This window comes from Opisthocomus hoazin, chromosome 7 (assembly GCF_030867145.1).
Source record: "Opisthocomus hoazin isolate bOpiHoa1 chromosome 7, bOpiHoa1.hap1, whole genome shotgun sequence".
In the NCBI taxonomy this organism is placed as follows: Eukaryota; Metazoa; Chordata; class Aves; order Opisthocomiformes; family Opisthocomidae; genus Opisthocomus; species Opisthocomus hoazin.
This window is the reverse complement of record NC_134420.1, coordinates 460575-488494: the sequence shown is the minus strand read 5'-3', so window position 1 is coordinate 488494 and position 27920 is coordinate 460575. Positions and strand designations below refer to the sequence as shown.

The 27920-nt window shown below is 64.1% G+C and overlaps 1 protein-coding gene across 1 annotated transcript; it reads left to right on the top strand.

The window, feature by feature from the left end:
- Nucleotides 1–60: 60 nt before the first annotated feature.
- On the top strand, nucleotides 61–27814 carry B4GALNT4 (beta-1,4-N-acetyl-galactosaminyltransferase 4). The gene is made up of 20 exons (XM_075426928.1): nucleotides 61–263; nucleotides 13264–13379; nucleotides 15715–15825; nucleotides 16298–16393; nucleotides 16716–16806; nucleotides 17153–17253; nucleotides 18003–18070; nucleotides 18534–18612; nucleotides 20319–20385; nucleotides 21963–22106; nucleotides 22356–22465; nucleotides 22802–22902; nucleotides 23261–23343; nucleotides 24028–25294; nucleotides 25469–25776; nucleotides 26035–26188; nucleotides 26594–26666; nucleotides 26759–26912; nucleotides 27281–27407; nucleotides 27595–27814. The coding sequence occupies exons 1-20, from the start codon at nucleotides 113–115 to the stop codon at nucleotides 27707–27709; spliced, it is 3516 nt and encodes a 1171-aa protein (XP_075283043.1). The 5' UTR covers nucleotides 61–112; the 3' UTR covers nucleotides 27710–27814.
- The last annotated feature ends 106 nt before the right edge of the window (nucleotides 27815–27920 follow it).

Here is a 27920-nt window from a genome sequence, read left to right as displayed (position 1 = left end):
CCCGCTGCCCTCACGGCCGGCCCCGAGCGAGCGGGCTGGGCGGGCGGGGGGCCCCATGGGCCGGGGCTAGCGCTGGGGCCGGGCCGGCGGCGGGGGCGATGCGGGCGGCAGGATGCCGCGGCTCCCGGTGAAGAAGCTCCGGAAGCAGCTGAAGCTGCTGCTGCTGCTGGCGCTGCTCACCTCGGCCGTCTGGTTCTCCTACCTGCACATCAGCCTGGTGCGGCAGGGCCGCGCCCTGCGCCTGCCCTTCGCCTACGGCAGAGGTAACGGGGGGGGGGGGGAGGCGGGCGGCCCCCCCTCCAACCGGGGCCGGCACCGCGGGGTGTCCCCCTCCCGACCCCCGGCACCCCGCGGTGGGGTTTGGGGTCCCTCCCGAAGGTGGCCGGTTCCCCCCGCCGCGCCGGGATTCCAGAGCATCCCCCCCCCCCGCCTTCGCCCAGCACCCGCAGGGGCGGCAGCCCCCGGCCCGGGGGGAACGGGACCCCGCCGCGGCACCGCGCCTGCAGGGGCCGGGGGAGACCCCGGAGGGGCCCCAGGCGGCTCGGGGGTTTTCATTCCCCCCCCCGAGCGGCTGCGTCCTCGTTTTTCGCCTGCCGCGTTGGCTGCGATGACAAAGAAGGCCATTTATAGCCTCCCGTCGCTGCTGGAGGGAGCAAACCCGGCCCTCCCGTCCTTTCTTGCTCAGCCTCTGCTTCTCTGTCGGAAAGAAATCCTTCATCCTCCGCCCCCCCGAGAGCGCCGGGATGCCCAGGGATGCGCTCCGGGATGGATGCTGTGGGATGGATGCTCCCCTGGATGCTCCGGGATGCTCTCTGGGAATCTCAGGGATGCTCTCCGGGATGCCCGGGGATGCTCCGTCGGGCTGGCCTGGCCAGGCAGGTGCTGGTGCTTGCCCCGCGCTTCGGCTTTGCGTCTAACGACTCCCGGCTTTGCCCTTGCAGACCGCGCTGGGCTGCTCGGGTGGCATCGAACTGCACGAAACGTTTGTCGGGTGAAACTTGAGCTGTGGCGTTTCTGGTCAGACTGAACTCAGCGAGTGGTTTTTATTTAAAAAAAAAAAATCGGAAAGAAACGAGAGTTAGCGCTCATTTGGGCAGGAAATGGCTTTCCTGAGCGGCTCAGAGCAGTGCTGGAGGCCGGCGAAGCCTCTCGGCTGTCAAACCCAAAGTTTCCAACTGTAGCAGCGGCGTGATCCTGCGAATTTTTGGGCCTTTTGGGGAAACTGGGATAATGCTAATAAGAGAAGCAGGAAGCGAGACTGCTCGTGCATCGCATCAAAGGAGAGGTTGTGGGGAGGCTGCGCCGATTGTTTCCTTTTCTCCGCTGCAGGGTCGTGCTTAATGGAAAAGCCACGCGTTACAGAATTCTGACTGCGAGCGGCTGCCCGTGTCTCTGCGATTATCCTGGTGTTAAGGAGGGCCGAGTCCTCTTTCGGGACCAGCAGCCTCAGGCAGGGGGGAAGATGGCACGGGATCGCCGGCCCTGTGGCTGGCTGGCTGTGCAAACCGCGGACCAGGGTCCCTCCGGGTGTCGGGGTGCAGCGGCACGAGGGTGAGATGAGGTTTTCCTCCGGGGAGGATGCACAGAGCGATGCCTCTGTGCCGGTGCCTTCCCTGGGTGTGTTTTTGGGTGCTGAACCCAGCGGGTGCCTATTCCTGCTCTCCCCCCCGCCTGCCTACGTGCCCTGCATCCCTGCCTGCCCCTCGGGATGCTCCGAGGGCGGCCGCAGGGTTGGCTGTAGCAGCGAGGCGAGGCACAGCCCCGCTCCGGCTCGCAGCGGGGAAGCCCGGCGGCTGCAGGGCAGCTGGATGGCTGCGAGCCGGGGGATGCATGGATTTAGGGGAGAAGGGGGTCTGTGGGAGGTGGGGAATGAGATGGGGACGTGCAGTGGATGGGGGGGATCACAGCTTGGGAGGTGCCGGGCGAGGACCGCACTCCGGCGGTGTTTTCCACTGGCCCGATGATGGGGTTGGGATTTGCCCTGTGCTGTGGGGGGCACGGGCATCTTCTCGAGGTGGGTGCTTCCCCGGGACAGGATGGACGTTGTCTGGGCTGGACCATGCCCCTCTCCATTGTCCGGGACCAGACTCTGGGGAGATGCGGCTCCTTGCACTGTGGTTTTCCAGACGTTGCCTAAAGCCTGGGTGACCGCGTGGCAAAGCTGGGGTTTAGGTCCCGCTGAGCCTTTTTTTTGAAGTGCGGTGCTGGGGAGGGGTTGGGTGGAGGCTGGGGAAGGGGTTCGGTCATGCGCAGGTGGACCCTCGTCCTGCCGCTACAACCCCACGGTGGGAGAGCCACGGAGCCATCTGAGTTGGAAAAATACTGAATGGAGTCAAAAAGAGAGAGGAATAAAAAATATGAGGAGGAAAAAAATATTCAAGAAAAAGCTTGGCGCAAGAGTTTGCGGGGAAGTGGAAGGGTTTGGGGCTGAGCTGTGCTGGAGGGGGGCTCCGGGGCAGCCCCCTCTGCCCGGGGGTGTTTTCCCCACTCCATCTCTCTCGCCACCTCGCTGAAGCCGCCTTCGTGCAGTGCTGGGGGGAAGAGCTTGCTTCCCGCAGCCGTGGGGGTCCCGCCGCAGCGGGCACGGGGTTTGCTCCTCTCCACCTCCCGGCTTTTGCGGGATCCGTCCCGCAAGCCCGTGGTGGATCACGGCCGTCGGCGCGCGTCGCGTTCCCGACGGAAAGCGGCCGGTACCTGATATTCCCCGGGGCCCAGCGGGGTCCCTGGGCTGGGGTGAGCAAGCGGGACAGGGGGGTCACCGTGGCCTCCTGCCTCGCATGTCTCCTTCCTCCTCCCCGATCTGTGGGATCCGCAGGGAGCTCTGGTCCCAGATCCCTTCGGAGCGGGGGGGACACATCCCTGGAGGGGGAGAGGTGGCTGGGGAGGGTGCAGGGCTCTCCAGCGTCGCTGCAAGGGACTGTGCACCAAAATCTGTCTAAGGTTTGGAGATGGTTTTTTTGTTTCTTTGGCCACTGTGAGCCTGAACCTGTCTGCCCGCTGCCGAGGACGCTGCCCGGCCTGTGACAGCTGGCAGAGGATGTATTAAAAAAAAAAAGAAAAAAAAAGGTTAATTACTCATGAAATGAAGTGTCACCCAGCAGATGTGCTTTCTGGAGGCTGAAGGTGCAGGGCACGAGGCTTTCTGGCAGCTTGGGGGGGTGCAAGAGGAGGAGGACCAGGCCAGGCGTGGGCAGTGGGGTATGTGAGTGTCGGGGAGCACAGCGCAGGCGTGGGGGGATCGTCTGGGGGTACCCACGTCCCCTCAGCCCAGCCGGCGGTCACACCTGGAGCTGGAGCATCCGAGGACTTGACTGGGAACCGTGCTGGTGCTATGTCCCTGGTAAAATAACCCCCTTTTCTTATCTTCCACAAGTAGATAATTACCCTTCTCTGCCTAATTGAACACACAGATTCCTCATCTGAAATAATGAGGCCATTACGGTGTTCTCCCGGCTGGAAACCGCTCCGAGTCAATGGGGTGGAAATGCTGGTGTGCCAGGTGGAAAGGAAAAAAAAAAGAAGAAAGAAAAGGAAGAAGGGAAGAAAAAAAAAATACAGTAAAAAGCTAAAGGGGCTCTGGGCAGGGGCGCGGGGCTGCTCCCCCGGCAGCCGTCTCGTGGGGCAGTGAGCTGGCGCGTGGGGGGACCGCGGCGGTGCTGGGACCACGTCCTGGGAGGGTTCTGCGACGGGGGAGCGCGGGATCGGTGCTGGAGGACACTGGAGCGGGGCCGTCTGGGGAGGAAAACCCAGCCGGGCTGCTCGGTACCCGCCGGAAGCGGCGCTGCCCGGGTCCGGCTGCGTGCGTCCTCGCGCGCTGTGTCTGGAAGAAGAGCCGCTGGCGCGCTTCCTCTTGGCATCGTCCCGCTCTCCTGTCCCTGCTAGGAGAGGCTGCTTTCCCGGGACGGACACCCCCTCGGCGTGGGGTCCCGGCGCTGGTGAAAGCTGGTCCCATCCCTGCTGCCGACGACGGAGGTTTGGAGCCAGGAGCGTGGGCTGGTTCTGGTGTCACTGGGACCGTTCCTCCGGCCGGGAAGCCCCGCAGCCCTCGTCTTCCTCGCTGGGCTGTGGCCCGGTTTGCCCTGGGCTCCTTGCCCTGCTCGGCTCGGGTGCCCCGCTGCCCTGAATCAGCTCTTTGTCACCGCGCCGGACCTGCCAAGAGCAAGCCGGATGGAAAAGGAGGCGGATGGAGGGACAAGCGAGCCCTGTCCTTTGGCTGGGGGGGGCCCTGAGCGTCTCGGGGCTTTTTGGCAGGTGATGGGGGAGAAGTACGGGGAAAAAATGCGCCTGTGCTTATTTTGGGTTAGCGCTGCCTTTAAACCACCTCGTGGCAACATCCCTCCCCAGCCTGGCTGTGACCCGGTCCCTGGGTTTGGGCACCCGGGGGGGTCCCCAAAGACAGGGGAGGTGGCGGCTTGCAGGGCTTGGTAGTGGGGTGAAAACAAATGGGTTACACCTGGCTAATTTATCCTTAACTCTGCCCTCCTGCTGCTGCCTTGGGGGCTGAGGGCTTGCTGTGCTGCACCTCGGCAGAGCTGCGGTGACAGCGTGGGGACCCTGAGCTGTGCTCGGCCGCGGGGGGCTCGGTGCCGGAGCCGGTCCTCTTACCCGCAGCGGTGCCCGGTACCCAGGGAAAAGGGCTTTGTAACCCTGGGCCGGGGTCCCGCTCCCTCTGCCCGAAATACTCGGGTGCGGGGTGGGCAAGGCTGGGAGTGGGTCCCTGGGGCTTGACCCCGCGCGCCCCGGGATTTCCGGCACCGAGCGTGCGACGGCAGGAGCAGGGATGCGGCTTTGTTTCGAGGGATGCTTCGCCCTTCGCTTTGCCCTCCTGGGAGCTGCGTGGTCCCCGCCCGGGGAGAGGAAGCTGTGGGTGTGTTTGTCGCTCCCGTCTGCAGAAATGCCAGACCCCTGGCAGAGGGGATGGTCCCGGCACGCGTGTGTCCGTGTGGGATGGGTCAGCGGGTCCCGCTGGGCCTCGGTGATGGCGCAAGGAGAAGAGAGCAAAGCGCTCTGTCCCTTCATCGCTCCTCAGCCGTGGAGGCTCTTCCAAGTCCTGGCAGCTAAAGTCCTTTTAAAAAAATTTAAAAGCATAAAACAACCCAATAAAACGTATTCTCCGTCCCCTTTAATGTGGGATTTGCTGTCAATTACTTTCCTAGGCTGTTGTCCTCCTCTCGGGGCTGCTTTTGAAGTCTCCTTCAGCTGCAGAGCTGCTGATGCTCCGTGGGGAGCGGGGGTCACTGGTTGCCGCCTGTGCCTGGGCAGAAGGCAGCTCCGTAGGGAAGGGGTCTCGGGGACGCCGGGGCGGCAGGTCGCTCGGCCGCGCTGTGCCACGACGGAGTGGAGTAGCTTTCGGAGCATCCCGGAGAGGGCATCGGGCACCCAGAGCTCCGCTGGGCATCCCAGGGGTGGCGCGGCGGGGACCTTCGCTCGCTGCCCGCGGCGGCTGGGCTGTGGGGAGCCGAGCACGTCCCCGGCCGCGTGCCAGCTGCGCGGCCCCGCTCGCAGCCCGCTCCGTGCCGCTGGCTTCAGCACCCAAGGGGCGACTGAGGGGGCACGGCGGTGGGTTTCGGTGGCTGGCTGCCTTGGCAATGGGAGGGCCGAGGGGTTTCGGCTGCACGAGGAGACGGCGGGAGCTGGCTGCTGAGCGGGGGGACCGCACGGGTACGATGCGCGGGAGGGTTTTGGGGAGCAGGCTGAACGGGAGTGGATGGTCCCCGCAGAGGGGTAGAGCTCAGCCGAATTTGCTGCCAAATTCAAGCTAAGGGAAAGGTCAAGAGCCCGCGGGGCTGGTGGAGGTAAGCCAGACACCGGCTGCAACTGGTGGGAAAGCTGGCGGGTGACGTGGTGACCCCCCGGGCTGGCTGGCGGTCGGGGGCTGAAATATTTCTAGGGTGAAATGAATTCTGCCCGATTCCCGGCACATCGCGGGTTAGGAGTGACCTTCTCCGGAGGCTGTGTCCCGGGAAGCAAAATCCCTACCGAGGGCCGTGAGGGAGCATTGTCCCTGTTCGGCCAGAGCTGCTCCATCTCGCTTTGGAGCTGGTGCTAAATGAGACGGTGCTGGAGGAGATGGGGACTGGCGGCCAACGGATGCACGGTGAGGTGTGACCGGGGGAAAATGGGGGAGATCTGGCTGCTGTCAATGTGCAGGAGGGATTTGGGACCCTGAGTTGAGCGTGGAAATGTCAGGGCTGTCTCCCAGGGTGGGTGTTTGTCAGCCTGAGTGGTCTCATGGCAGCTCCATGGCCAGCCCTGAGCGATTCGCCATCGATTTCCTTTGCTCCAGCCGAGAGGGATGGCACGGAGCGGGTAAACAGCATCAAATGAATTCGTTTTGGGGAAGCAGGAAAAAAAATCCCCTCGCTCCTCTAGTTCCTTCGGCGAGGCGTCTGTGCCTTGAGGTGGTGACCCAGGGACGGAAACAAAACCCTTCCCGCAGCCGGTGGCAGGGATCAGCAGCATCCAGGCAGGCAAGAGTGACCGAGGGAGGTAGGAGGGGCTGCCTGGGGTCTGATCCTGCATCCCCGTGAGGGTCCCACGCCCCGTTCCCTCGGCCCTGTCGCCGTCCCCGCGTCTGCCCCAGGTGCCGTGGAGCAGGCAGCGCTGCGGGCAGCACGGCGGTTTTTTCCCGGCGGGCAGCGCTGCGTTTTTTCGGCGACAGAAGGGGGTTTGCGATATTGACTCCTTGCTGGCTAATTTTAATTGCTTAGCAGCTCGTTAGGAGAATCGGTGGAGGGATGCGTGCGCTCCTCTGCTCCGGCTGCTGGCTCGGAGGCTGCGTCTGCGCCGGGGAGCCGCGGGCTGCCGGCAGTTGAGCCGGTGGGTTTAATAGAAATGCCGATGCCGCCGCCTTTGCGGCAGCTGTGTCTGGGTGTAAATGTCACCTCGCTTCGCATCGCTGCTCCCTGCGCGCCCCGTGTCACGGCAGGGTGTCCCCGCTCAGCCCCGGGGACAGGCTCGGGGTTCTGCCCGGTGGCAGCACCCTGGGAGGACGTGCCGGGGCGCGGAGCGGTCCTGCGTGGCCGGGGGAAGCCGCCCGTCGCGTGGCAGGGGCAAACGGGGTCTTGGCCACTCTCCGGGGCCCGAGGATGGGCAGCAGAGCCCGGGGAGGGCACTTCTGCTTCCTGCTGGCTCCGCGGGGGTGGGCACCCCCCGGGCATCGCTCTGACCTGGCTTGGTGCTGGTTCGTTACCGGCCACCGAGCTCGTGTGCCTGCCTGGAGGCAGGGAGGGCTCAGCCTGGGCTCCCCGAGGGTGCCAACCCGGTTTAGCGCCGTTGCTATTGCAGCTGTGGAGCTGGGGTCTGCTCCTCGGCGAGGACTTGGGCAGAGCCGCGCTGACGTTCCTCACCCTGGGAAGGCATCGGGCTCGCGCTCCCCTCCTTTGCTGTTCCCTGAGCCCACGGCAGGTGCTCGGGGTGGTCCTCCCTGAGCTGCTCGCCCGCTTGCTGCATCCCTGGCACGTCTTCTGGCTCGAGTCGCTGCCTTCATCCCTCTTTCACTGGCATCCTCCCAGCACGGTACCGCATCTCGCTGGGGGCTTGGTGTAGCTTCACGGGCCACCATGACTGAGGCCCTGTCCCCTCTCTTTCCACCACCACGCTTTTCCCAAGAGCGGGGTGGTTTCTTCGCCCACTTTCTTTGCAGGCTCATAGCTTTGGTAGGGTTTGAGTTCTCTCTTTTTCCATGGGGAGAGAGGGGATGGATGCGATGGTCTGGATGGGCAAGGGTTTCTTTACGGAAGCTTTGCAGTGTTTCTCGGCTGTGCAGACGGACTCAGAATAGCTGGACTGGATGCTGGAGAAGCTTTGTCCCTCTCCCGTTCCTCTGGATTCAGAGAGCTCAAAAACATCACACAGAAGCTGAGAGATCAGAGGCAGCCAGAACATGTGCAGACCTCTCTTGAGTGGTGGACCTCAAAAGGTGTCAGCTCAGACTCGGGGTGCTCGGCATGCCCGAAACCTGGTCCTCAGCATCCTGACCTTCTCCTTCCAGCGTAGTCCTGAGCAATGCTTCCTCATGGCGTGGAGGTGCAGGGCATCCATCCCATCCCAGCTCCTGCCTGGCCTTTCCTCCCGTATTTGTGTCCTCCGAGGAAGGCGGGACAGCGGCGTGTTGCTGCGAAGGTCCCTCGGCAATCTCCTGTGTTGGTCCCAAGGTCTCCTGCAGCAGCTGGCGGTGGGAATTAAGGGGATTAACCCAGGCCCTCGTGTTTTCCAGCCTCCAGAGGCTTTGCCTGATTTTTGGGTGTTGGAGCTGGCTGCTCTGGCAGGCTCCTTCCGTAAGGCAAAAAGGGGGAGCAGCTCCCCGTCACTGGGAGGTGTAACGTGGGGTGAAGCTGTCCCTTGGGGTGGGCAGCCCAGGACCAGCGCTCATCCCACACCTCGCCCCCATCACCCGTCCCTCAGCTTTGGGATGTGGTCGGAGGAGCTTTAGGATGCTGAGGAGAGCAGCAGGTCCCAGGCTCGTGTTTCTGTGAGTAGTAAAACCCGTCTCCAGCTCTGGTTTAGACCACAGGGCTTGGCGTCGGTGGGGATGCTCTGAGCTCCGGTTGGGCTTCTCCTTGCCTTTCCCCATCTTCTGTGCACAGACAGTGGTGCTGCTTCCCGGGAGGTGGGCATCCAGGGTAAGATGCAGCTCCGAACACGCCTAGAAGGTTTTGGCAACCCATTGCAGCCCGGTCCGCCGGCATTTCGGGGATGGACGGTGGTGAGGCTGCTCTGGCTCGCTTTGGCATCTCCCATCCAGCGCGGGTTTTCCTGCAGGAATGGGAAGACAGGAGAGCAGATGGTCACCCCGGGGGGGATTTCCTGGAGCACCGAGCTAAACCCATCCATCTCCCTTTCCACCGCTCTGGTCACGGTTTGCTCGTCGGGGTAGCTGGGGGGGAACCGTGAGCTCCGGCGTGCAGCGGCGCTGAGCCTTCCTCACCAGCCGTGTCCCCACCGAGGGGGAGGCTGGCCAAGGCGTCAGACGCTCGCAGGCAACGTGGATTGCAGCTTAAATGCTTTTCTTTTATTTTTTGAGCACAAGATTTTGGGGGTTTGAGCTCAGATGTGATTTTTGTTGTCGAATATCATGATTTTTCCAGTCCTCTGTGGTCCTGGCCAGCTCCCCTGCATCTTTCTCAGGGGCTGGGAGCTTTGCTGGCAGCCGGGCTTGGATGGGGAAGTGCAGGGCAGGCAGGGGACAAGCACAGGGGGACTGAAGGGGACGGGCAGCCCCGCAGACCGCTGTATTTCAGTGGGACACGGCTCCTGGTGATGGACAAATCACTCCACACATCTGCTCCGGAGCATCGGTTTGGTGGGAAAGGGGTTTGAAATAATACAGGGACCGTGCCCCAAATCCCACCCGGCTGATGTGCTTGGGACCTCGGGCTGGGGGGTGTCATTTCTCCTCTCGCTGGTGCCTTTTGGGGTCTGTTTTGGGGGGAAAAGAGAGAGAATAAGGGTCCTGAGCGTCCTCAGTTGCCGCTGCTGCTGCTGGAGGCTTCTCCCAAAGGAAGAAGTCCCACTCCTGACGCCCCGAGGGCTCAGCACCGCTTGCCAGGACGCGCAGCCTGGAGCCAAGCAGGGTCGGACTCTGACCACAGACCCGCATCGGGCGGGGGGATGCCCTGAGGTCCTGGGACGTGCTCCCCCTCCTCCAGCACCGTGGCTGCTGCTGACCCGAGGCTCTTCATCCCCAAAGAGTCCTCGTCTGCCGCTCAGGGCTCTTCATCCCCACCTGGGCACCTCTGGGGCCAGGAGCAGAGCTGTGGCTGTACCGAGAGCCGGGCAGGCCACGCCAAGGCGGTGCCTGACCACTGTCCCGTCCCGGCAGCTTCGCTCCAGTGGGTCCATCCACCTGATGTCCCACCTGACATCTCCCTGTGGGACCTTTCCCATTGGGCAGCCGGAGCTCGTTGGGGCTGAGCATCCAGCTGGAGGGCGGGAGCAGGGGATTTCGGGAGTCCCAGCCCTGATCCTTGTGCGGAGGCTCCTGTGAGCTTCCCCCCGTGCCGAGGCAGCTCAGCTTGCTGGGCAATGTCCGGCTTCGTCCCCGGGTGCCTGGTCTGGGAACACGGTGGGTGAGCGCGGAGCGAGCTTGCAGCAAGTGACCGTGGAGCAGAGACTCGTTAGCAGCAATTAGGAGATGCTGGAGGAAGCATGAGCGAGGGGCATCTCTAACCGTATTGGAGGGTTTGGAAAGGGTCCAGAGAGCTGCAGGCGAAATCCCGGCTCCGAAACCCAAGCGAAGAAAGGGGCTGTGTTCGGGGCGAGCGAGCTGCGCGCCGTCAGCCGAGCAGGAGGGGAGGAGGAGGGAGGTGGGGAGGCAGGCGTCTGCTGCGTGGAAGGCCCGCTGTGCTCGCCGGCAGCGGGGCGGCACGGGGCGGCTCTGTGTGGTGTGACGACGGGGAAACTCCTCTGCTCCGGGCCGGCATCGCCCTGGTCTCTGTGCTGTGCGGTGGGGTTGGTGCTCGGTCCCTTGCAGCCGTGGTCTCGTGCTGAGGACCGCTCCTGGCCCGGGCTCGTGGTCTGCTGGCTGCTGTGACTCGGAGCTGGTTCGTGCGATGGCGTGCGGGTCTCCTGCCCCCTCCTTGCGCGGCTCTGAAAGCATCAGCACCGCTCTGAACGCGTCGCTGCCGAGCGTGCCCCGGGTGATGCCGTCCCCAGACCTTGCCCCATCCTCCCACCCCGTGCTGCCCGCCTTTACGTGGCTCTGTCTGGTCCTAGAAGAAGAGGAAGCAGCAGGTTAGCAGCATTAATCAGTGCGGCGGTGCTGGCTGCGCGTCCCGGGGGTGCTGGGGCAGCAGCCGCGCTGGGCACGGCTCCCGGGCGGCCCGGAGGGTGCTGGGAGGACGCGTAGGAGGGAACTAAGCCGGGGGAACCGAAACCTTCCTCCCTCCTGGCACCGCTTTCTGCTTCTTCTTCTCGTAGCCCCTGAGCTGCTCCTTTCTCACGGGGGTGAGGTTCAGACCGAAGGGGCTCGATTTTTCGGGGAGGGGGGGTGGAGCAAAGTGATGCTCGTTGGTACGAGGTGCTGGCCTTGCCCTCCCCTCACCAAGGGGAGCATTCATGTCCCGTTCCCACAGAGGCTGAGTAGCATTTGGGTGTTTGGCTAAGGCTGCCCGTGACTCTCCTATCCTATATTTAAATTGCAGGGGACTGAACGTCAGCACAGAAGCCTGGAAGGCTCTTTCCGGGGCTCTGCTGGTGCTGTCGCTCCTCCCGGGGTGCAGGTGCCTCTCGGAGTGAGCGCTTGTCCCCGCCGAGAAGAGGGAGGGTTTTGCTGAAGGCACACAGGGCTTGAGCCTCGGTGTTACTTAAACCCCTCAGAGCAGCGGTGGCATTTAATGTGGATGCAAACCAAAGCAGGGAGCACAAGCCCTCCCTGCTCCTTCACGGTGGCTGAGAGGAGTTGCTTGTGCTGGAGAGGGTCCCTGATGGGGATGGAGCTGGGCCATGGGGACGGAGAGCGAGTCGGGGGCTCGTGGCTTTGGACCTTGAGAGCCTCCAAGGACGGAGCCTGCACAGCCTCGCTGAGGGCAACGTGTGGCTTTTCCACTCTTTGCTCCAATTTATATCAAATAATCTCTTTCCAGTTTACCCAGTGCCTTGTGGCAGGGGCCCAAACCCGGGCGCGGTACCCAGCGGTGAGCGAAAAGGGCTGAGCGAGGCGGGCTGACCCCGTGCAGCGTCCCTGTGCCTGCAGCCGGGGTGCTGCCAGCTCAGGGCTGCTCGCCAGGACCGGGGGCTCGGTGGCAGCGGCCGGTGCGTGCGGGGGTTTAATCTGCCCAGGGGACAGGACCTGCAGCGTGGCATCCTCCAGCCTGCGTCGCAGATGGATGCCGAGACGGTGAATCTCAGGTTCATCTCCTCCGAGGCTGGGAGCGATACCCTGCGTAGGTACCGCAGAGCCGGCCGCCGCGTCCCGTCCCTCGGCAGGTCCCTGGGAGCAGCGCACCCGCTCCTCGTGGCCATCGTTAATCCACGGAGCGGCATGGGGGGAGTAACGCTGTCCCCTGCGCTCCGTGCCGGAGCAGCGGCATCCGTGGCCTCGGCACAGCGAGGTTCGGCTCTATTCCCACTGCCCGTCCCTGGGGGTGATGGGGGGGTCTGGAGAGCGGAGGAGACGAGAGGAGAGCGCGGGATCCAGTCCTGGTGCTCCTGCGACGCTGCCCACCACCCTCTGTGGGGCTGCAGGAGGAAGGCCACAGGGATGAAGATGGGCGAGGGGAGGAGGGCGGCTGGTGGGAGGCAGGGAGCTGCCAGGAGAGAGACGGAGCTGCCTGGGGCTGAAGAATGGCTGAGAGCAGAAGAAGGGGCTTTAGAGCTTAATTTCCTGTCCCCGCGGTGGGGATGGGATTTGTGCTGCCATCTCCAAGGAGACGCCGGCTGCGCGGCTGCTGGAATACTAATGGCACGGGAGGCGTGCGGCGGGGGGCTCCGGGGGCACCCCAAGCTGCCCCTCGGCCAGGCCGTGGGGTCTGAAGACACCCTGGGAGCTGCCCCCGTGGCAGCCACCGAAGCCGTTTCATTTTATGGGGGTCAGAGCTCCCCAGGGCTTGCTGTTGGGGAGCAGGAGGACGTGGAGGGGTGGGGGGCGGTGAACCCCCCTGCCGCCGTGCCCACGGCCGGGGACAGGGCTGCGCCGCTGCTCGCAGCGTCCGTGCTGTAATTTTGGGGGAAGTCGGTTATTTTAATGCTGGGAAGCGAGGGTGCTGAAAAATAATCCCTCCCTCGGCAGCCCGAGGAAGGCGGGCGTGAGGGGAGTCCGTAGGCTGGGAATGACGAGTGCAGCCCAGGGTGGCACAGGCGTCTGCGGCAGCGAGGGCTTGGCGGGGGTGCCTTCAGCGGGGTCTTGGGTTGGGGGAGGGTATGCCTGGGGGGTCTTGGAGCCGTGGGGTGCTTGGGGAGAGCCGTGGGGTGCTCGGGGAGAGCCGGGCACTGGAGGGGCAGCGAGCAGCGATGCGTCCCGAGGATGGATGTGGAGAGAGATCCTGCGGGAGATCCTGGCTGTCTTATGTGAAGGGCCTGGAGCTGCGCTTTGGAGGGGGTGTACTTAAGCCTGGCGCTGATGAGCTGCTGCCAGCTGCTCAGTACCAATGTGATGAGGGGAGTCGCAGCCAGAGCCCCCGCCGTCGTCCCCTGTGTCCCTCCCCGCCGGGAGCCGCAGCGATGGCAGCGCCCGCCCTTCCCCGCGGGTGTCCCCAAAGGAGGAGCGGTGTTGGGCTGGAGGTGGCTGTGGTCTCACGCCTTCTTCTTCTGCTCCCCTCGCAGATGGGGAGAGGCTGGGGGAGGTGACGGATCCCGGCAGGCGGCCGGCGGCAGCCCAGGCGTCGGCACGGCAGAGGAAAGCCGAGGAGTCCAGCGAGAGCCGTGAGGAGGAGCTGACGGTAATCGGAGCGCGGGCGGGTGGGAAGGGGCCTGTGGAGTGGCTGGTCCGAGTCCCTCAGCCAGCACACGGCCAGCTAGAGCAGGGTGCTCGAGGCCTCGTCCGGCTGGGCAGATCCGAGGGTGGAGAGGGCACAACCTCTCTGGTTCTGCTCAGCAGCCCTCGCGGTGGAGAAAAAAGATCCCCAATATCCCATGGAAACTTCTGGCCTTGCGGCTCGCGCCTCTTGCCTTGTCGCTGTGCTCCTCGGAGCGGGGTCCGGCACCACCTTCTCTGCAGCCCCTCCTCGCAAAGCTGCAGGGTCCTCATGGCAGCAGGGTCCTGCTTCGCTGGGCAGAGCCGCCTGCTCCTGTGTCCTCTGCTCTGTCTTGCTGATCTCCGCTTGCCTGTTTTGGACTGGAGAGCCCCAAACTGGACCCAGTACACCCCAGCTGGGGTCTCCAAGCAGAAGCTGGAGAGAGGATCTCTCCTTGCTCGCAGCCCGGGAGGCTCTGGGCATCGTAGCCACGAGGACACCCTGCTGTGTCCTCTTCAGCCAGCTGTCACCCAGCCCTTCTCCAACACCCTACTGTCCCCTCCTCAGCGTGTCTGCAGGCTCTGGCTGCGGGGAGCTGGGCTCTGAATTGTCCCCTCTGTTGGGGCAGGCGGCGGAAAAGTTCACTCCAGTTTGAAAGCAAACAGCCTGGCTCAAAAGGGCTCCACGAACCGCAGCAAAGCAGCGCTCCTTCAAAACAAGGAGACGGAAAACCTTCCTCCCGCTGCGCTCCGAACTGCGGGTCTCACTGGTGGCACAGCCGCTTCTCTGTCTCTGGGCAGGCAGGGATGGTGGTGGGTTGTCCCCTCCATCTCCGGATGGAGACCCGTCCCGGTGCCTCTCTGCAGAAAGGCAGGGAGGTTCTTCCAGGTGCTGGGGGTGGAGAGCCGGCTGCAGGCTAGGCAGCGATGAAGCGGTGAGAAGTACGGGTGGGGAGGAGGCAGGTTGCGCCTGGCTGGCTGGCAGAGCGTGGGCGAGAAGAGGACAAGCCCTGCTGTGATCTCTCCCAGCTCCTCATAGATCAGGGACAGACAGACAGAGGAGGAAAATGAGGTGCCCAGAGATAGCAGGGGCTGGTGCTGGGTGAGGATGGAGGGGGACAGCGGGGATTGCATCTCGTTTTTCCCTGGGAGGAGGGTGAAATCCTTCCAGTGAGCGTGGCACAATTCCACCACCTCCCTAATAAAGCCTTCCAAGGGCACCGCTGCCCTCCTCCTCAGCAGTTTGCTAATTATTTCCTTGGCGCTGTGTGTGCTAACGGGCTGTGCCGTGCCGATGCTGCGGTGGTTGTCACCTGGACTCGGAGCTGGGCTCTGCTTTTGGAGAGGGTCAGCTCCGCTCTTCGGGGGGTGGCACGGTCCCTCCTTGCCCGGCTGAGGCCATGGGGACGATGACTGTGGGTCCTGCTGGGGCAGGCGGCAGGGACGTCTGTGCCCTCCTCGGTCCCATCCCTGGAGCGGGCTGATGCGGAGCGTGGGTGTCACCGGTGTGACGATGGGCTGTGACACCAGCCAGGTCCCCATCTGACGGGCACAGCTTCCCGTCACCGCAGGCAAGGGCAAGGTGCCAGGTCAGCGGTCTCTTTGGAGAGCTCTTTGGCGGCTTGTCCTTCCCCATGTGCTAGCTGGTCCCTCAGCCCTCCTCTGCCACGCTCCCTGGGACACGATGGCAATGCCCACGGGGGTGGCACGGGCTCGCTCCGGCTCTGCCTGCGGCTGCCAGCGTGGTAGACAAGGAGGATGCTCTGGGTGGGCTCCAGAAACACCCGGCTTTTCCTTGCCACCCGTCACCGTCTCAGCAAGCCAGGGCGGGTGAATGCTCACCTAATCCCTCTAAATTTCGCGACACGAGTGATCGGATTAACCTAAACCCCTTTAAAGGAGGAGGGGGAGCAGAGAAGCATCCCGCTTCCTCCAGCCGTGAGCGGACTTAGAGGTCGCTTGTGCTCTGTGGAGACGGAGCCCAAAATACTCTGTTTCCAGTAGCCCGTGAGACTGGCTGAACATTTTGGATGAACAGAAAACTTACTGTTTTGGAGAAGTTTGTTTCCTCAGCAGAGGAAGAGAAACGAGTTTAGCTGGAACATTTTGAAACTCAGCTCCCCAGGACACCTTGCCAATATTTTTCTGCCTCCTCCTGCCCCGTATTTCCTTTGCCGTTAGCTTTGAAAGCTTTCACCTTGGTTTGGCAGCGCTTGACATCCAAAATGAGGTGTTTAGATCTAGGGTCACCTCCTGCAAGCATGGCCAGGCTGGCCCCGGTCCCCCCCATCCCTCAGCTCTCCCTCCTGCTTCCTCGACAGAGCGATGGGCAGGACTTGGACGGCTGGTTCTCCAGGGGCCACCGGTCTGACCGAGCCACCACGCACCCCAAACTCAACCTGACCAAGCAGGCTTTGCCGTGGAATGAGCAGGTAGGTGGGCAGGGAGCAGCAAAAGGGGTGGTGGTGGAGCAGGGGGTCCACCCAGCCCCTCGTTTGGGAGCCCACAGCCCACATTACCCCAGCATGCCAGGCTCTGAAGCCAGCTCCAGCCGTCCTCCTCCCTGCTCTCCATCACCGGTCCCGGGGGCTCTGCCCGGTCCTGGGGTCAGCATGGTGCCCGTGAGGATGAGCTCCTCGGGTGCGTGCCGTGGGTGTGCGTCAGCCTGTGCGGTTGTGAAGGGGACAGCTTGCTGCCTGTCTTCTCCAGATGGGTCCGTGCTGCACCCGCCTCCTGGTGCTGGCTGTGTGCCGGTGGGATGGGTGCTGCGGGTGGGTGAGGGACGGGGTCAGTGACATCCCCAGGGCTTGACACCCGCCTTCCAGCATGCCCTAGCGCTGTCCTTGGCAGGCGAGGGGGCACCTGAGGAGGACAGCCCGCTCATCTCCCTCTCTCGTCCCCCAGTACAAAGGGAAGGCAAACTTGCACGTCTTCGAAGACTGGTGTGGCGGGGCCGTGAGGCACCTGAGGAAGAACCTCCATTTTCCGCTCTTTCCCCACGTGAGTCCTGGGCCCCATGGCGACGGGTCGGAGGGAGGGTCCACTCATCCCTCTCTGGGTGCTGCTGCATCTCCACTGGCTGTGGGCTTGGTCCTCCAGGCCTTTGCTTGCGGACTTTCAGGTTTGGTTCGGGGCAGGGAACTCTCAGCAGAGCAGGGATGGAGGGAGAGGTGGGTGGTGATGGGACCTCCACATCCCCGCTGGTGCCAGGGACACGGGGCCTTGGGATAATGAGGAGGAGGTGGCCTGAGTGGTGTTGGAGCAAGGCGTGAGCCTGGGCACGAGCGGTTTGTGCTTTCACGTCCCCGTCTCTCCTCCGCAGACCCGCACCACAGTGAAGAAGCTGGCCGTGTCGCCCAAGTGGAAGAACTACGGGCTGAGGATTTTTGGCTACATCCACCCTTTCAAGGATGGTGAGTGACGGAGCTTGGCCTCTTCTCCCCCTGCAGCAACAGGGAGAAGCTGCCTCCTTCCCCCTGCTTGGGCCACACGAGGACAGAAAGGCTCTTAGAGACAGTCCCCAGGCTCCCAGCCAGGAGGGTCTTTCTGGAGCGAAGACCCTTTTCCCTGGTTGCTTCAAAGGGAGGTGAAGCCCCGGTCCCAGCCAGGATGGAGCCAGGACATGGGGTCTGGGGTGGCCCCGTCGCCTCCATCCGCCCGTCCCTGCTTCCCCATCTCACTGCCAGGCACCGGAGCTGAGCCCACGGCGCCGGGGCCGCCGTATCCCTCTGCAGTGACCTGCTCCTTTGCTCTCCGCAGGGGACTTCCAGTTTTCGGTGGCGTCGGATGACAATTCGGAGTTCTGGCTCAGCTCTGACGAGAGCCCGTCCAACTCCCGGCTGGCTGCGTTTGTGGGCAAGGTGCGTGCTCCCATCTCGACCCTCTGCCCATCGCGGCACCGGCGATGCTTGAGCTCCCACCGAGCGCGTCCCCTCCGTCGGGCTGCCTCGCTCCTCGCTCCCAGCGTTCTGACTCCCATTCCGAGCGCCTTCTGGGGATCCCTGCCGCTCAGCAATGACGCTTCAAACCCGCGGGCGCTCTTTAGCCACGGCACGTTCTCCCTTCTGCAAGACCCTGTGCTGCAGCGCAGCAGCTCAGAGGGAGCGTGCGGGGTCCGTGGGGGCTTTGCCGGAGGCAGCTCTCCTGCTGCTTCGCCCCCCTGGGAAATGCCAGGCTATTTCAGCCTGGTCCCACCTCTGCCCCTGGCCAGGCCTCGTTTGGCTTCTGAAGGACCCTCTGCCCCTTGGTCCCATCCTAGTTTGAGCTACCAAAGACCAGCCGATGTCCCAGAACAGGAGATTTAATATTCGCTCCTGGATTTTCTTGGCGTTAACTCCTATAACTGGAAACTCTGTGCTCCGTCACCGCATCCATGCATTTTTGGGAACTTGGTGTTGTTGGCCGGTGGCAAATTCTTGTGGCAGGAGTGCCACCAGCTGGGGACAAGCAGGCCCTGGGACAGAGCTCCAGGGCTATCGTCCTGCCTGAAGAGCCTTTGGGCAGCATGGCGTCGTGCCTGATGGAGGTGGAGGGGAGATCCCCACAGCCCGGTGGCGTTTGGCCCGTGGTGTCCCCGGAGCTCTGACACGCTCCTCCTTCCTTCCCGCAGCTGGGCACCGAGTGGACGGCGCCGGGAGAGTTCACCAAATTCAGCTCACAAGTCTCCAAGCCCCTGCGGTAAGCGTGTCCTCGCTCCCGCTGCCCATCCCGGGCGGATGAAGCTGCGGAGGTGGAGCTGCTGGCTCCACACAGACTCTGAGCAGCTCCTCCTCCCTGGGAGGTGACCCTGGCCACGGTCTCTTCCCAGAAGGCACAAGGGGTCTGGGCTGGGAAGGAGCTGAACCAGCCATGCCCCCAGGTCCGTGGCTTGAAGGTGCTGGGGGCCACAGCCACCTCTGCAGATGATGAGGGGGGGACAGGGGATCCCCCCGATCTCGTGAAGCTTCCCAGGAGCGGGATGGGGCAGCGCATACCCACATCACGCTGCCCGTCTCCTCGCCCCAGGAAGGTGTAGCCACACTGAGCAAGCAGGGAGGGTTTCCCGAGCTGGCTCCTCTAGCAGGGGAGCTCCCATCGCCCTGGCAGCGGTCGCAGTCAGCTCCGCAATCGTTTCTAACTGGCTTCCTCCCCTCCTCCGCAGCCTCATGTCCTCCAGACGCTACTACTTCGAGCTGCTCCACAAACAAGACGACCGAGGTTCAGACCACGTGGAAGTTGGCGTGAGTAAATGCCCCCACCCGTGCTCCTTTCAGGGCTTGTCCTGTCAGGAGCTGGCACCAGGGCTTTTCCCGACGTGCGTTAAAGCACTTTATCCTGGAGCAAAGCCACAATTTCCCCTCTCCTGTGGCTGCCAGCGGCTCCGGCCACAGTAGGGACGGGTCAGTGTCACCCCGATGGAGCTGGGGCTCCGTCCCCATCTCCCGGGGCTAGTCCTGCACGGGACGCCTGGCACGGGCTGCTTTTCTCTGTGCTCATCCGATCCTTTCGTGCCGACGGCCTTTTGGGAGCTGAAGACCCTGCTGTCCCTCCCTTGTGCTCCCGTAATGGATGCTAACAGAGCGTCCCCTCCGCTCCGGGCTGCAGCTCGGCGTGGCCAGCCCCATCCCTCCTCCTTTTCCTTGGCCTCTGCCGAAGGGCTGGCAGAGGGGGAAGGGCCCCTGTGGGCTGCTGCTCGGAGGAGCCCGTTGCGGTGGGCAAGGAGACCCCCGACCACGTAAGCCCAGAGCAGGCGGGTCCCAGGACACCATCTGCGGGTGGCAGCCCGCCTCGCTGGTCTGCATCCGGGGGTCAGTGGTGGGAGAGGTGGCCGAGGAGATGGAGTGGGTCCCTGTTTTCATTTCTCCCTTAGAGATACTGTGACATTAAAATCTGAATTTGTCTACTTGGCTGCACAGCCCTGCAGAGCCTGGAGCGCGTGGGTCGGGAGCTTGGGCTGTCTTTGGGAGGGGAAGATGTTGGCTCGTTAGCAAAGGTTTCCTTTCTCCCAAGCAGTCATTAATCACTAGAGTCAGACTTGTGCCAGCAAAGCCTCGGAGAGGCTGACAACACCCCTTCCTCGCTGGCTCGCTGCTCCCCATCGCTCAGCCTCGCCCTCCCAGGGCTCCACCTTGGTCCGCCCCGATAAGATCTGCATTTCTGCTGTGAAAAACAAACAAACAGGGGGAGGCGTTTTTTGGCTGGAGGGAGGGAAGCCTTTCAGGTGTCCAGAAAAAAGCAACTACAAAAAAGCAGGACCCTAATGCGTCTCTCCCTGTGGGTATTTAGGGGCTTGTCCGGGCAGAGGCTCCGGGCGTGCTTTTCAAGCACGCGTGGTTAGATCGGTGCAGGCAGCTGTGGAGACCCCTGAAGCCGATGCCGGCTCGTCTGCTGCGAGCGTGCGTTCACGCAGCGCCGGAGGGAGCCGCGGAAGGGGACGAGGTGCCGCGGGGCTCGGGGTGTGCCGGCTCTGGCCCGGGTCCTCGGTGGGTGCCGTGGCCTCCCCGCTCCGGGGCGTGCGGAGAAGCTGCCCCGCGCCCCGGCATCGTTCCCCGCCGCGAGGCAGGGCGCCCGGCTCTGCTGCCCGCCGTGACGTGACTGATGCTGGCGCGGGGCCGGACCTGGCCTGCCTGGCCCGGAGGACCACGGCTGGGCTGTGCCAGTCCGAGAGGGCAGCGGCGTCAGCCTGTGCCCCACCTGCGGGAGCCTTCCCCTCTCTGCCCACGCTGGGGACGCCTGCTAATCCCAGATCGCTGGGGTGAAGGCAGGAGATGGGACTGGAGCAGGATCAGTCCTCTCCTTCAGGGTTGGGGCTGGGATCAGTGCAGACGAGTCTGTGGGAGCTGGGGAGGGAGGAGGACCCATCCCAGGGTGCCTGGGGTCGGGCAGCTGCGTCCCAAACCCCTGCCGCCCTCCCGCTCATTCTCCGTCTCCTTGTATTTTTTCCTAGTGGCGAGTTTTCCTGCCCAGCTTGAAGTTCGAAGTGATCGACTCCTCCTACATCTCTCTGTACACAGGTACGGGCCAGGCGTGTCCGCCCGCAGCCACGGCAAGCGAGCTCTCGAGGGGGCTGCACGCGTTGGTGCAGCCGGCGAGAGACGGCGTCAGAGCCCGGGATGGAAACCAGAGCCTGGGAAATCAGATCTTGGGGGAAGGTCTCAGCCTCTGAGTCCCCCCAGAGCTTCTGTTGGGTGTAAGGAAGGAGGCAAGGGGCTGCAGTGGGGAGGGGTGGTGCTGGGAGTGTGCTGTGACCCTCCCAAAAAGGGGATGTGGAGGTGACACGCCGCAGAAACACAGCTCTCCTGGTGCTCCAGCCTTGCCCCTGCTAATGAGACCACGGGGGGCTGGCTCCTTGGCCTGGCCCTGAGTTACGAGGAGCTGTCGTGTACACGGGGATGGATGGCGCAGGGTTTAATTAAATCTGTAGATCTTCTGCTTCCTGCCCCTTCCCTGGCAGCGAGAAAAGGCTTGATAGATGGGTCCTGCCCCAGTGCTCGATACGCCGGAGGACCGGCCATCAAACATGCCCTGGAAGGTGTCGATAAGGCAGGAGGGGACAGGCAGCTGGCGGGGATCAGGGGGGAGGAGAGGGATGGAGGGGTGTTGCTGCTGTTGATGCAGGTGCCCGTGAGAAGGATGCCATGCAGATAATTCCCCCCTGCCCCGACCGCTGTCCGTCAGTGCCGGCTCTTTCCACTCCTCTTTCCCGCTTCCCGGCTCCGTCAGACCCCGGCAGCATCCCGGGGCGACGCTGCGTCGCCCGTGGGGAGCCCGTCCCTGTGGCGTGGGGGACAGGCGGCGTGCGGAGCGTCCTCGTCCCTTCCCTTTCTCTGGGCTGTTCCCGGGCTGCAGCCCAGCCGCGGCCAGCTGCACGGAGACGTGTGGGGAGCCCTTCCCCACCGCAGGCAGCGGAGTCGGGGGCTCGGGAAGGGGGTTCCTGCTTGCTTCAGGACCTGCCTGCTTCCCCGCAGCTCCGCAGCAGGCAGGGCTGCCTGGAAAGGGAGCACCCTGGAGAGGGTGCTCGGGGCAGGCAGCTCTGAGAAGGGGCCAAGGTGACCGGAGCAAGGTGACCTCCCTCAGGGCGGCCTGGGGGCTGGCTAATAGCCAGGGGTGACATGCCACCCTCGTCCCTGAACAGGAGGCAAAACCACCTCGTGTTGCCTTTACCTGCACCGCTGCGGGGAAGAACATTCACGGTTTGTCTCCTGTGTCCTTGGGAGTTAAAGCCCCCGAGTGTTCCCACCCCTCGTCTTTGAGCGTGGTGAGCGGTGCTGCAACCGGAGCTGGCGCTGCCTGGCTGAGGTCGGCTGTACCCTTGTCCTCGTGGTGCTTGTTAGTTGATGGAAATAATCATTAGGGTGATTAGTCACGAGGTCTGTGAGCATGTGAGAGGGCTGGAGGAGCTGGGTCTGCCCTCGTGCAAACACGTTGGCTCCCCTTGTTCCCCTGAGAGTGGGAGGAACCTACAGTCCTCCAAGCCCTCTCGGTGGGAGGGATGGAGAGGTTGGGAAGTGCCACCTTGGGGGATGCTCCCACGACAATGCTCTGTATGTGTATGCCCGTGGGGTTCAGCCCCTGTCCTCGCCTTCTTCAGATGAAGCGTCCCTGAAGATGAACCACGTAGAGCACATCCCGCAGACCTTGGCCAGCCACAGCGGGAGCTACCTCTGGGAGGCACAGCAAGACGAGCACGGGGCTGACATGCTCAAGTCTGACCCCAGGGACACCTTCTTCCTCAGTAAGTGGCTGGGACCAGGCCTTTGCACATCTCCATGGGGTTTTGGGGGAGGAAAATGGCAGGACCTGGCTGCCACAGGCACCCAGAGCATCCCTCCTACCTGCTGCCCATCTCTTGGGTAGAGGGCATCGCCACTGGGGTCTACAGGGGGGCAAGCTGGGATGCTTTGGGCCACAGACTACGAGGTGGGCTGGGCTACGGGGGTGGCAGGGCACGAGCTGGGGCTGAGCCGCGGCTGCTTCTCCCCAGCCCCTGCGATCGAGGCCTCGCGAGTGGAGAACGTGCTGGTGCCCTGCGCCTACAGCCCCACCTACGTGGTGAAGGACTTCCCCATCGCCCGCTACCAGGGCCTGCAATTCGTAAGTGTCTCCCCGCGACTGGGAGGGAGTCGTGCTCCCGTGGGACACACGGCGAGGCAGGGTGCTGTGCCCCCACCCCAGCGCAGGGATGTTTCCGCACGGTCAAAATCCAGGAGAAAATGTCCCTCGCTGGAGGACCAGGCTGCGCTTCCCCACCTTGACCCAAAGGGGCTTGGGTTAAAAGCCCCGTGGGGTGTTTGAGATGCTGGGGGTCACCTTGCTGTTGAGGTCCATGCCGGTGGCCTCGGATCCCCGGCTCCAAGCCCTGCCAGCCCCCGCTTCCCCAGAGCGAGCCCACTCTGCGCCGGGGTGACAGCAGCGTTGTCATCTCCCCAGGTCTACCTCTCGTTCGTGTACCCCAATGACTTCACACGCCTCACTCACATGGAGACGGAGAACAAGTGCTTCTACAGGGAGTCCCCTCTCTACCTGGAGAAGTAAGTGTTGGGGGACCAGTACTTGGGGGTGGCACGTGGAGGGAAGGAAGGGGCTGATGTCAGCAGGGCGCTGAGATGATGGGTCCTCAGCCATGTGTCCCCAAGCTCTGTCCCTCGTGGAGGGGCCACCTCCAGGCTGGCTTCTTCCCTATCTCTTGGGCACGTAGCAGCTGGAGACCTGGCAGTGCCCCTGGATTTGGGGAATCCCAGCTCCCCTGGGAGCCGGGCTGCGGCCGGGCGCCTGCGCTGCAGCCAGGGATGTTCCTCCCTGCACGGCTCGCGTGTGTGCCAGCACGTCCCTTCGCACACACCCCCCTCCCTTGTCTCCGGGACCTCATCTTTCCGCTCCGTCTCCCAGGTTTGGTTTCTATAAGTACATGAAGATGGATGAAGAGGAGGAGGATCCACGCCAGCACGCGTTTCTCTTCCTCGGCCCAGACAGTGAGTCACCGCTCCCCGCTGACAGCTTTTGGGGCATCCGTCAGCAGCGTGGCACGGGGCTGAGCACCCGGCGTCCTCGCCCGCCAGCCCGTCCGCTCGGAGAGGCGGCTCAGCGGGGTGGCTCCAGCGATGCCGGGGGCTCGAGGAGCGCAGGGCTGAGCAGCAGCTTGCCTCTAAGCAGTCCTGTGAGCTCCGTGGTCACGCAGCCCGCTCGGCTCAGCCACAAAGCGCTGCGGGATGCGGGAAGTGGGGTGCTGGGGCTGGGATTCGCCCTCCCTGCTGCTTGAAGCCGTGTGCCCACGTCTCCGGGGTTGGCCTGGTCAGGGGGCAGCAGGAGACAGCTGGACCTGGCGCAGGGTCTGGGGGTGCTCGTGGGGATGTTTGGAGCCTGCCTTGCTGTCTGTTTGCAGCCCAGCAAAGCCCTGGCAGGCTAGGTTTGCTCCCCGATGAAAGAAGAGTGGTGCCAAGGTTGGGAGGGGTTTCGGGGCAGAGCCTGGAGCTGCCAGCCTTGGTGGGCATCGGTCAGTGGCCGCCAGCTCGCGGTTTCCCGTGCTGAGCAGCCGCTTGCAGGTTAATCTCTTGCTGGAGACAAGCGTGACCTCCTTGTCTCGGGCCAGCACGCTGCAGGGGGGTGCGGCGAGCGGCTGGAACCTCGGAGTATTTACCTCTGCCTTTACTCCCTAGATTTCCTCGAGGAGGAGGAGGAGGAGGAGGAAGGAGTAGACAGCCCCGAGCCCACAGACCCCCCTCCCGAAGCCAAGGAGAAGAGCTTTGGGCCGGTACCCGCAGCCAAAGGCAAGGAGCCCCCGCCGGTCACCAGGGATTACGGAGATGACCTGGACTATTACAGCTTTCGCCGCAAGCGGGGTCCGGCCCGGCGCGGGACGGGGACGCCTGGGCAGCCAGGAAGGTGGAGCGCGTCCCAGCAGGCCAGCGCCAGCCCGGCGGCCGTCCCCGAGGACCTCCACGACGAGGGGGACGCAGGCCCCGTGCCAGAGCAGGTTCACGGGCGGGCGCTCACTTGGTTGCCCCAGGATCCCGCCGAGGGCGAGGAGGATGAACTGGGGCTGCTGACATCTTCGAAGCGTGCCGGGGCTCTGAGCCTTCAACCCCACCTCTCTGTTCCCATCTTTGGTGGCAAAGCCAGAACACTGGGTCCCAGCAAGCCTGCAGCACCCAGGGAGGACACAAAGCCCCAGAAAGCCCAGGAGAAGGTCTATGTGACCAGGCTGCAGCCAGGGAAGCGGAAAGCCCCAGCCCAGGACCCGGTCTTCCCTGGCATCTTTCTTTACCCAAAACCTCTGAAGAAAGTCCATCTCCGCTCCAGGACCCCTCAGAAGCATCCCGTCGCCTCCAGCAAGCTCCGTGCTGTCCCTGGCCGCCGGACTCCCTGGCTCCTGAGCAACATCTCCAAGGAGAGGGGCCCTGCCCGGCAGAAGAGCACCCGTATGGGTGGCAGGAGGTGGGAACGTCCGTCCAAGCTGGGGACCGAGCGGCGGGCGCTGCCCAGCCTCCTCGCCCTGGGGACCGAAGGGCTCTTCAGCAGGGAGACCCGAGAGGACACAACTCCTGCCCCGGGCAGGACTGCGGCCACCACCGATTACAACTCCTCTGAGGTGGCCCGCTCAGAGGGGACGCGTGTGACATCCTTTATGAAGATGTCAGAAACGACGGTGTCCCAGCAGGAGGAGGGAAAGGGCCAGGAGGAAGAGGAGGAGGAGGAAGAGGTGTCGGACTATAGCTATGAGACTGGGGAGCTGCAGCAGAGCTGGCTGGAGGACTCCATCAACTGGCAGAGGACGTTCAGCGTCAGCTCGGTGGACTTCGAGCTCCTGCGCTCCGACTGGAACGACCTGCGCTGCAATGTCTCGGGCAACCTGCAGCTGAGCGAGAGCGAGGTGGTCGACGTGGTGGCACAGTACATGGAGAAGCTGAACGAGAAGAACGGAGGGTAGGGAGGGAGCGGGGCGCGGGTGGGAGGCTGGGGGGATGTGCCCTCGCCCCCCTGGGCTCCTTGGGGCCGCTGAGCTGGGTGTTGGGCTCAGGCCAACCCCTCGAGCAAGGGAGCTGCGGGGAGCAGAGCTCACAGTGATGGAGCTTTCAAGTGCTTCTCCTTTCCCCACAGCATCTACACGCTGCTGAGGATCGTCAACGTGGAGAAGCGCAGGGACACGGCCCGGGGGAACCGCTACCTGCTGGAGCTGGAGCTGGCGGAGCGGGGCCAGCGGACGGTGCGGCTCTCCGAGTACGTCTACGTCCTCTTGCACCAGGGCAAGCAGGACGACAGCGCCGAGGCCAACCCCGAAGGGCCAGCCCTGGGGGCCACCGAGCCCCAGCCGAGCACCTGGAGCATCCTCTACGGAAAACCTGTCCTGTGCCGGCCCCTGCGGCTCAGCTGGAAGCAGGACGTCATGGTGCACTTCGTGGTACCCGGTAGGTGACAGCAGGACGCGTCGCTCCGTGGTCTCTGCTGCTGTCTCTGCCCTCAGCATCCTCCAGCGGGAGGAAGGCCACCCCTTTGCTCCCCAGCTGCATCCTCCAGGCTGGCCCACGGGGGCTGAGCTGCTCTCTTCTCACGAGATGCCGAGGTTCTCTCCCCTCGTTGGAAGGGGTGTTGGTTTGGTTGGGGAAGGGGGTGCTCCTGGGACCCCCGTGGTGAGCCTGAGGGATGTTTGTGGCTGTGTCTGGCAGTGAAGAACCAAGCCCGCTGGGTGCAGCAGTTCATCTCGGACATGGCCCGCCTGTACGGGGCGACGAAGGACGCCAACTTCAACGTCATCCTGGTGGACTTTGACAGCGATGACATGGATGTCGAGAAAGCCCTGCGGGATGCACGGCTGCCCCGGTAACCCACCCCGCACGAGCTCCGGGTCCCATCCTGCTCCCCCGAGGCTCCTTGTGGCGGGGGGGTCTGCAGGCTCCTTGGGGCGGGGGTCTGTGGGCTCCTCGCGGGGGAACAGGCCATCCTGGCAGTGCTCACAGGGCCTGCTGCTCCTTCCGAGCCCGGCGTGGGTCTCTGCCTCACCGGCCCTCCCCTCCTCCTGCTTTTTGGGGGTTTAAAGTTGTTTGCCACAGGAGGAGACGGGGATGCAGAAACCTCCTCTGCCTCCGTGGGGGGACCCTCGGCCTGAGTTGTAGGCACCCGACCCCCTCCCTGAGGAGGTCCCCTCTCCTTGCTCATGGTCCCTGCCCCCCTCTTGGCCGTGTCCCTTCCGGTCACCAGCACCAACCCCCTGTCCTCTGCCATCAGCTACCAGTACCTGCGGCGCACGGGGAACTTCGAGCGCTCGGCCGGGCTGCAGGCTGGCGTGGACGTGGTCGAGGTGAGCCGGGGGAGAGGAACCAGCTCCCGCTTGGCTGCTCTCCCGCAGCTGTTTCGCCCTGATCCCGCCGGCTGTGTCTGTCCCCTCCGCAGGACGGGCACAGCATCGTGTTCCTCTGCGACCTGCACATCCATTTCCCCCCCAACATCCTGGACAGCATCCGGAAGCACTGCGTGGAGGGGAAGCTGGCCTACGCGCCCATCGTCATGAGGCTGAGCTGCGGCAGCTCCCCGCGGGAGCCCAACGGTAAGGGGGTCCCCCCTGCCGCGACCCCTTCCCGGCTGGAACACGTCCCCCGAGGAGAGCTGCGGCGCTGGCTTTGGGTTACAGCCGGGCTCGGACGCACGGGGAGGGGGGGTTTGTTTTGCTGTGGCAAGATGGGGTTCGAGCCCAAGGGTGCTGGGGGTGCGCTGGGTGCAATGCCCCCCAAAACCGGGCTGTCACCCAGCGCAGCCCCGTGGGAGGTGGCAGTGGCGGGGATGGACCCGTGGTGGGAAGAGGGGTTGGGACGGGGCGTTCCCGTGGTTCCCAGCAGCGGGGAGAACACGGGGGCGGTGGCCTGGGGATCTGGGGGTCCCCCCGCACCCCTCACCTAACTGCTCTTTCCCCTCCAGGCTACTGGGAGGTGAACGGCTTCGGCCTCTTCGGCATCTACAAGTCAGACTTCGACCGCGTGGGAGGGATGAACACGGAGGAGTTCAGAGACCGCTGGGGCGGGGAGGACTGGGAGCTCCTGGACAGGTGAGGCGGGGGTCCCGGCAGCTCCCGAGCCCCCCCGGCCGTGCGGATTGGGGCGCACCCCCTGGGCAGCCCTCCGTCCCCTCGGTCTGGGGCCGTGCGGTGGGGAAGGGGCGAAGGCTCCGCTCCACGGGCCGGACCCGTCCGCTCCCTGCGCTGAGCGGCCGGCCGTCCGTCCGTCCGGCTGCAGGGTGCTTCAGAGCGGGCTGGAGGTGGAGCGCTTGCGTCTCAGGAACTTTTACCACTACTACCACTCCAAGCGCGGCATGTGGAACGCCCGCAGCAAGAAGCCACCCAAGGACTAGCGCCCCGAGCCCGCGGCCCCGAGCCCCCCGTGCGCAGACCACCGCCGGCACCCGGTCGTCCCCGACCTCCGCCGACGCGCCTCGGCGCGGGGACGCAGGGCACCCGTAAACGAACCGCGGTTATTCTGGGGAGGGGGGAGCGGGGAGGGCGAAAGCGGGTGGTGATTTTTTTCTTAAGGGTCTAATTTCTTAGTCAGAAATGAGTTTAACA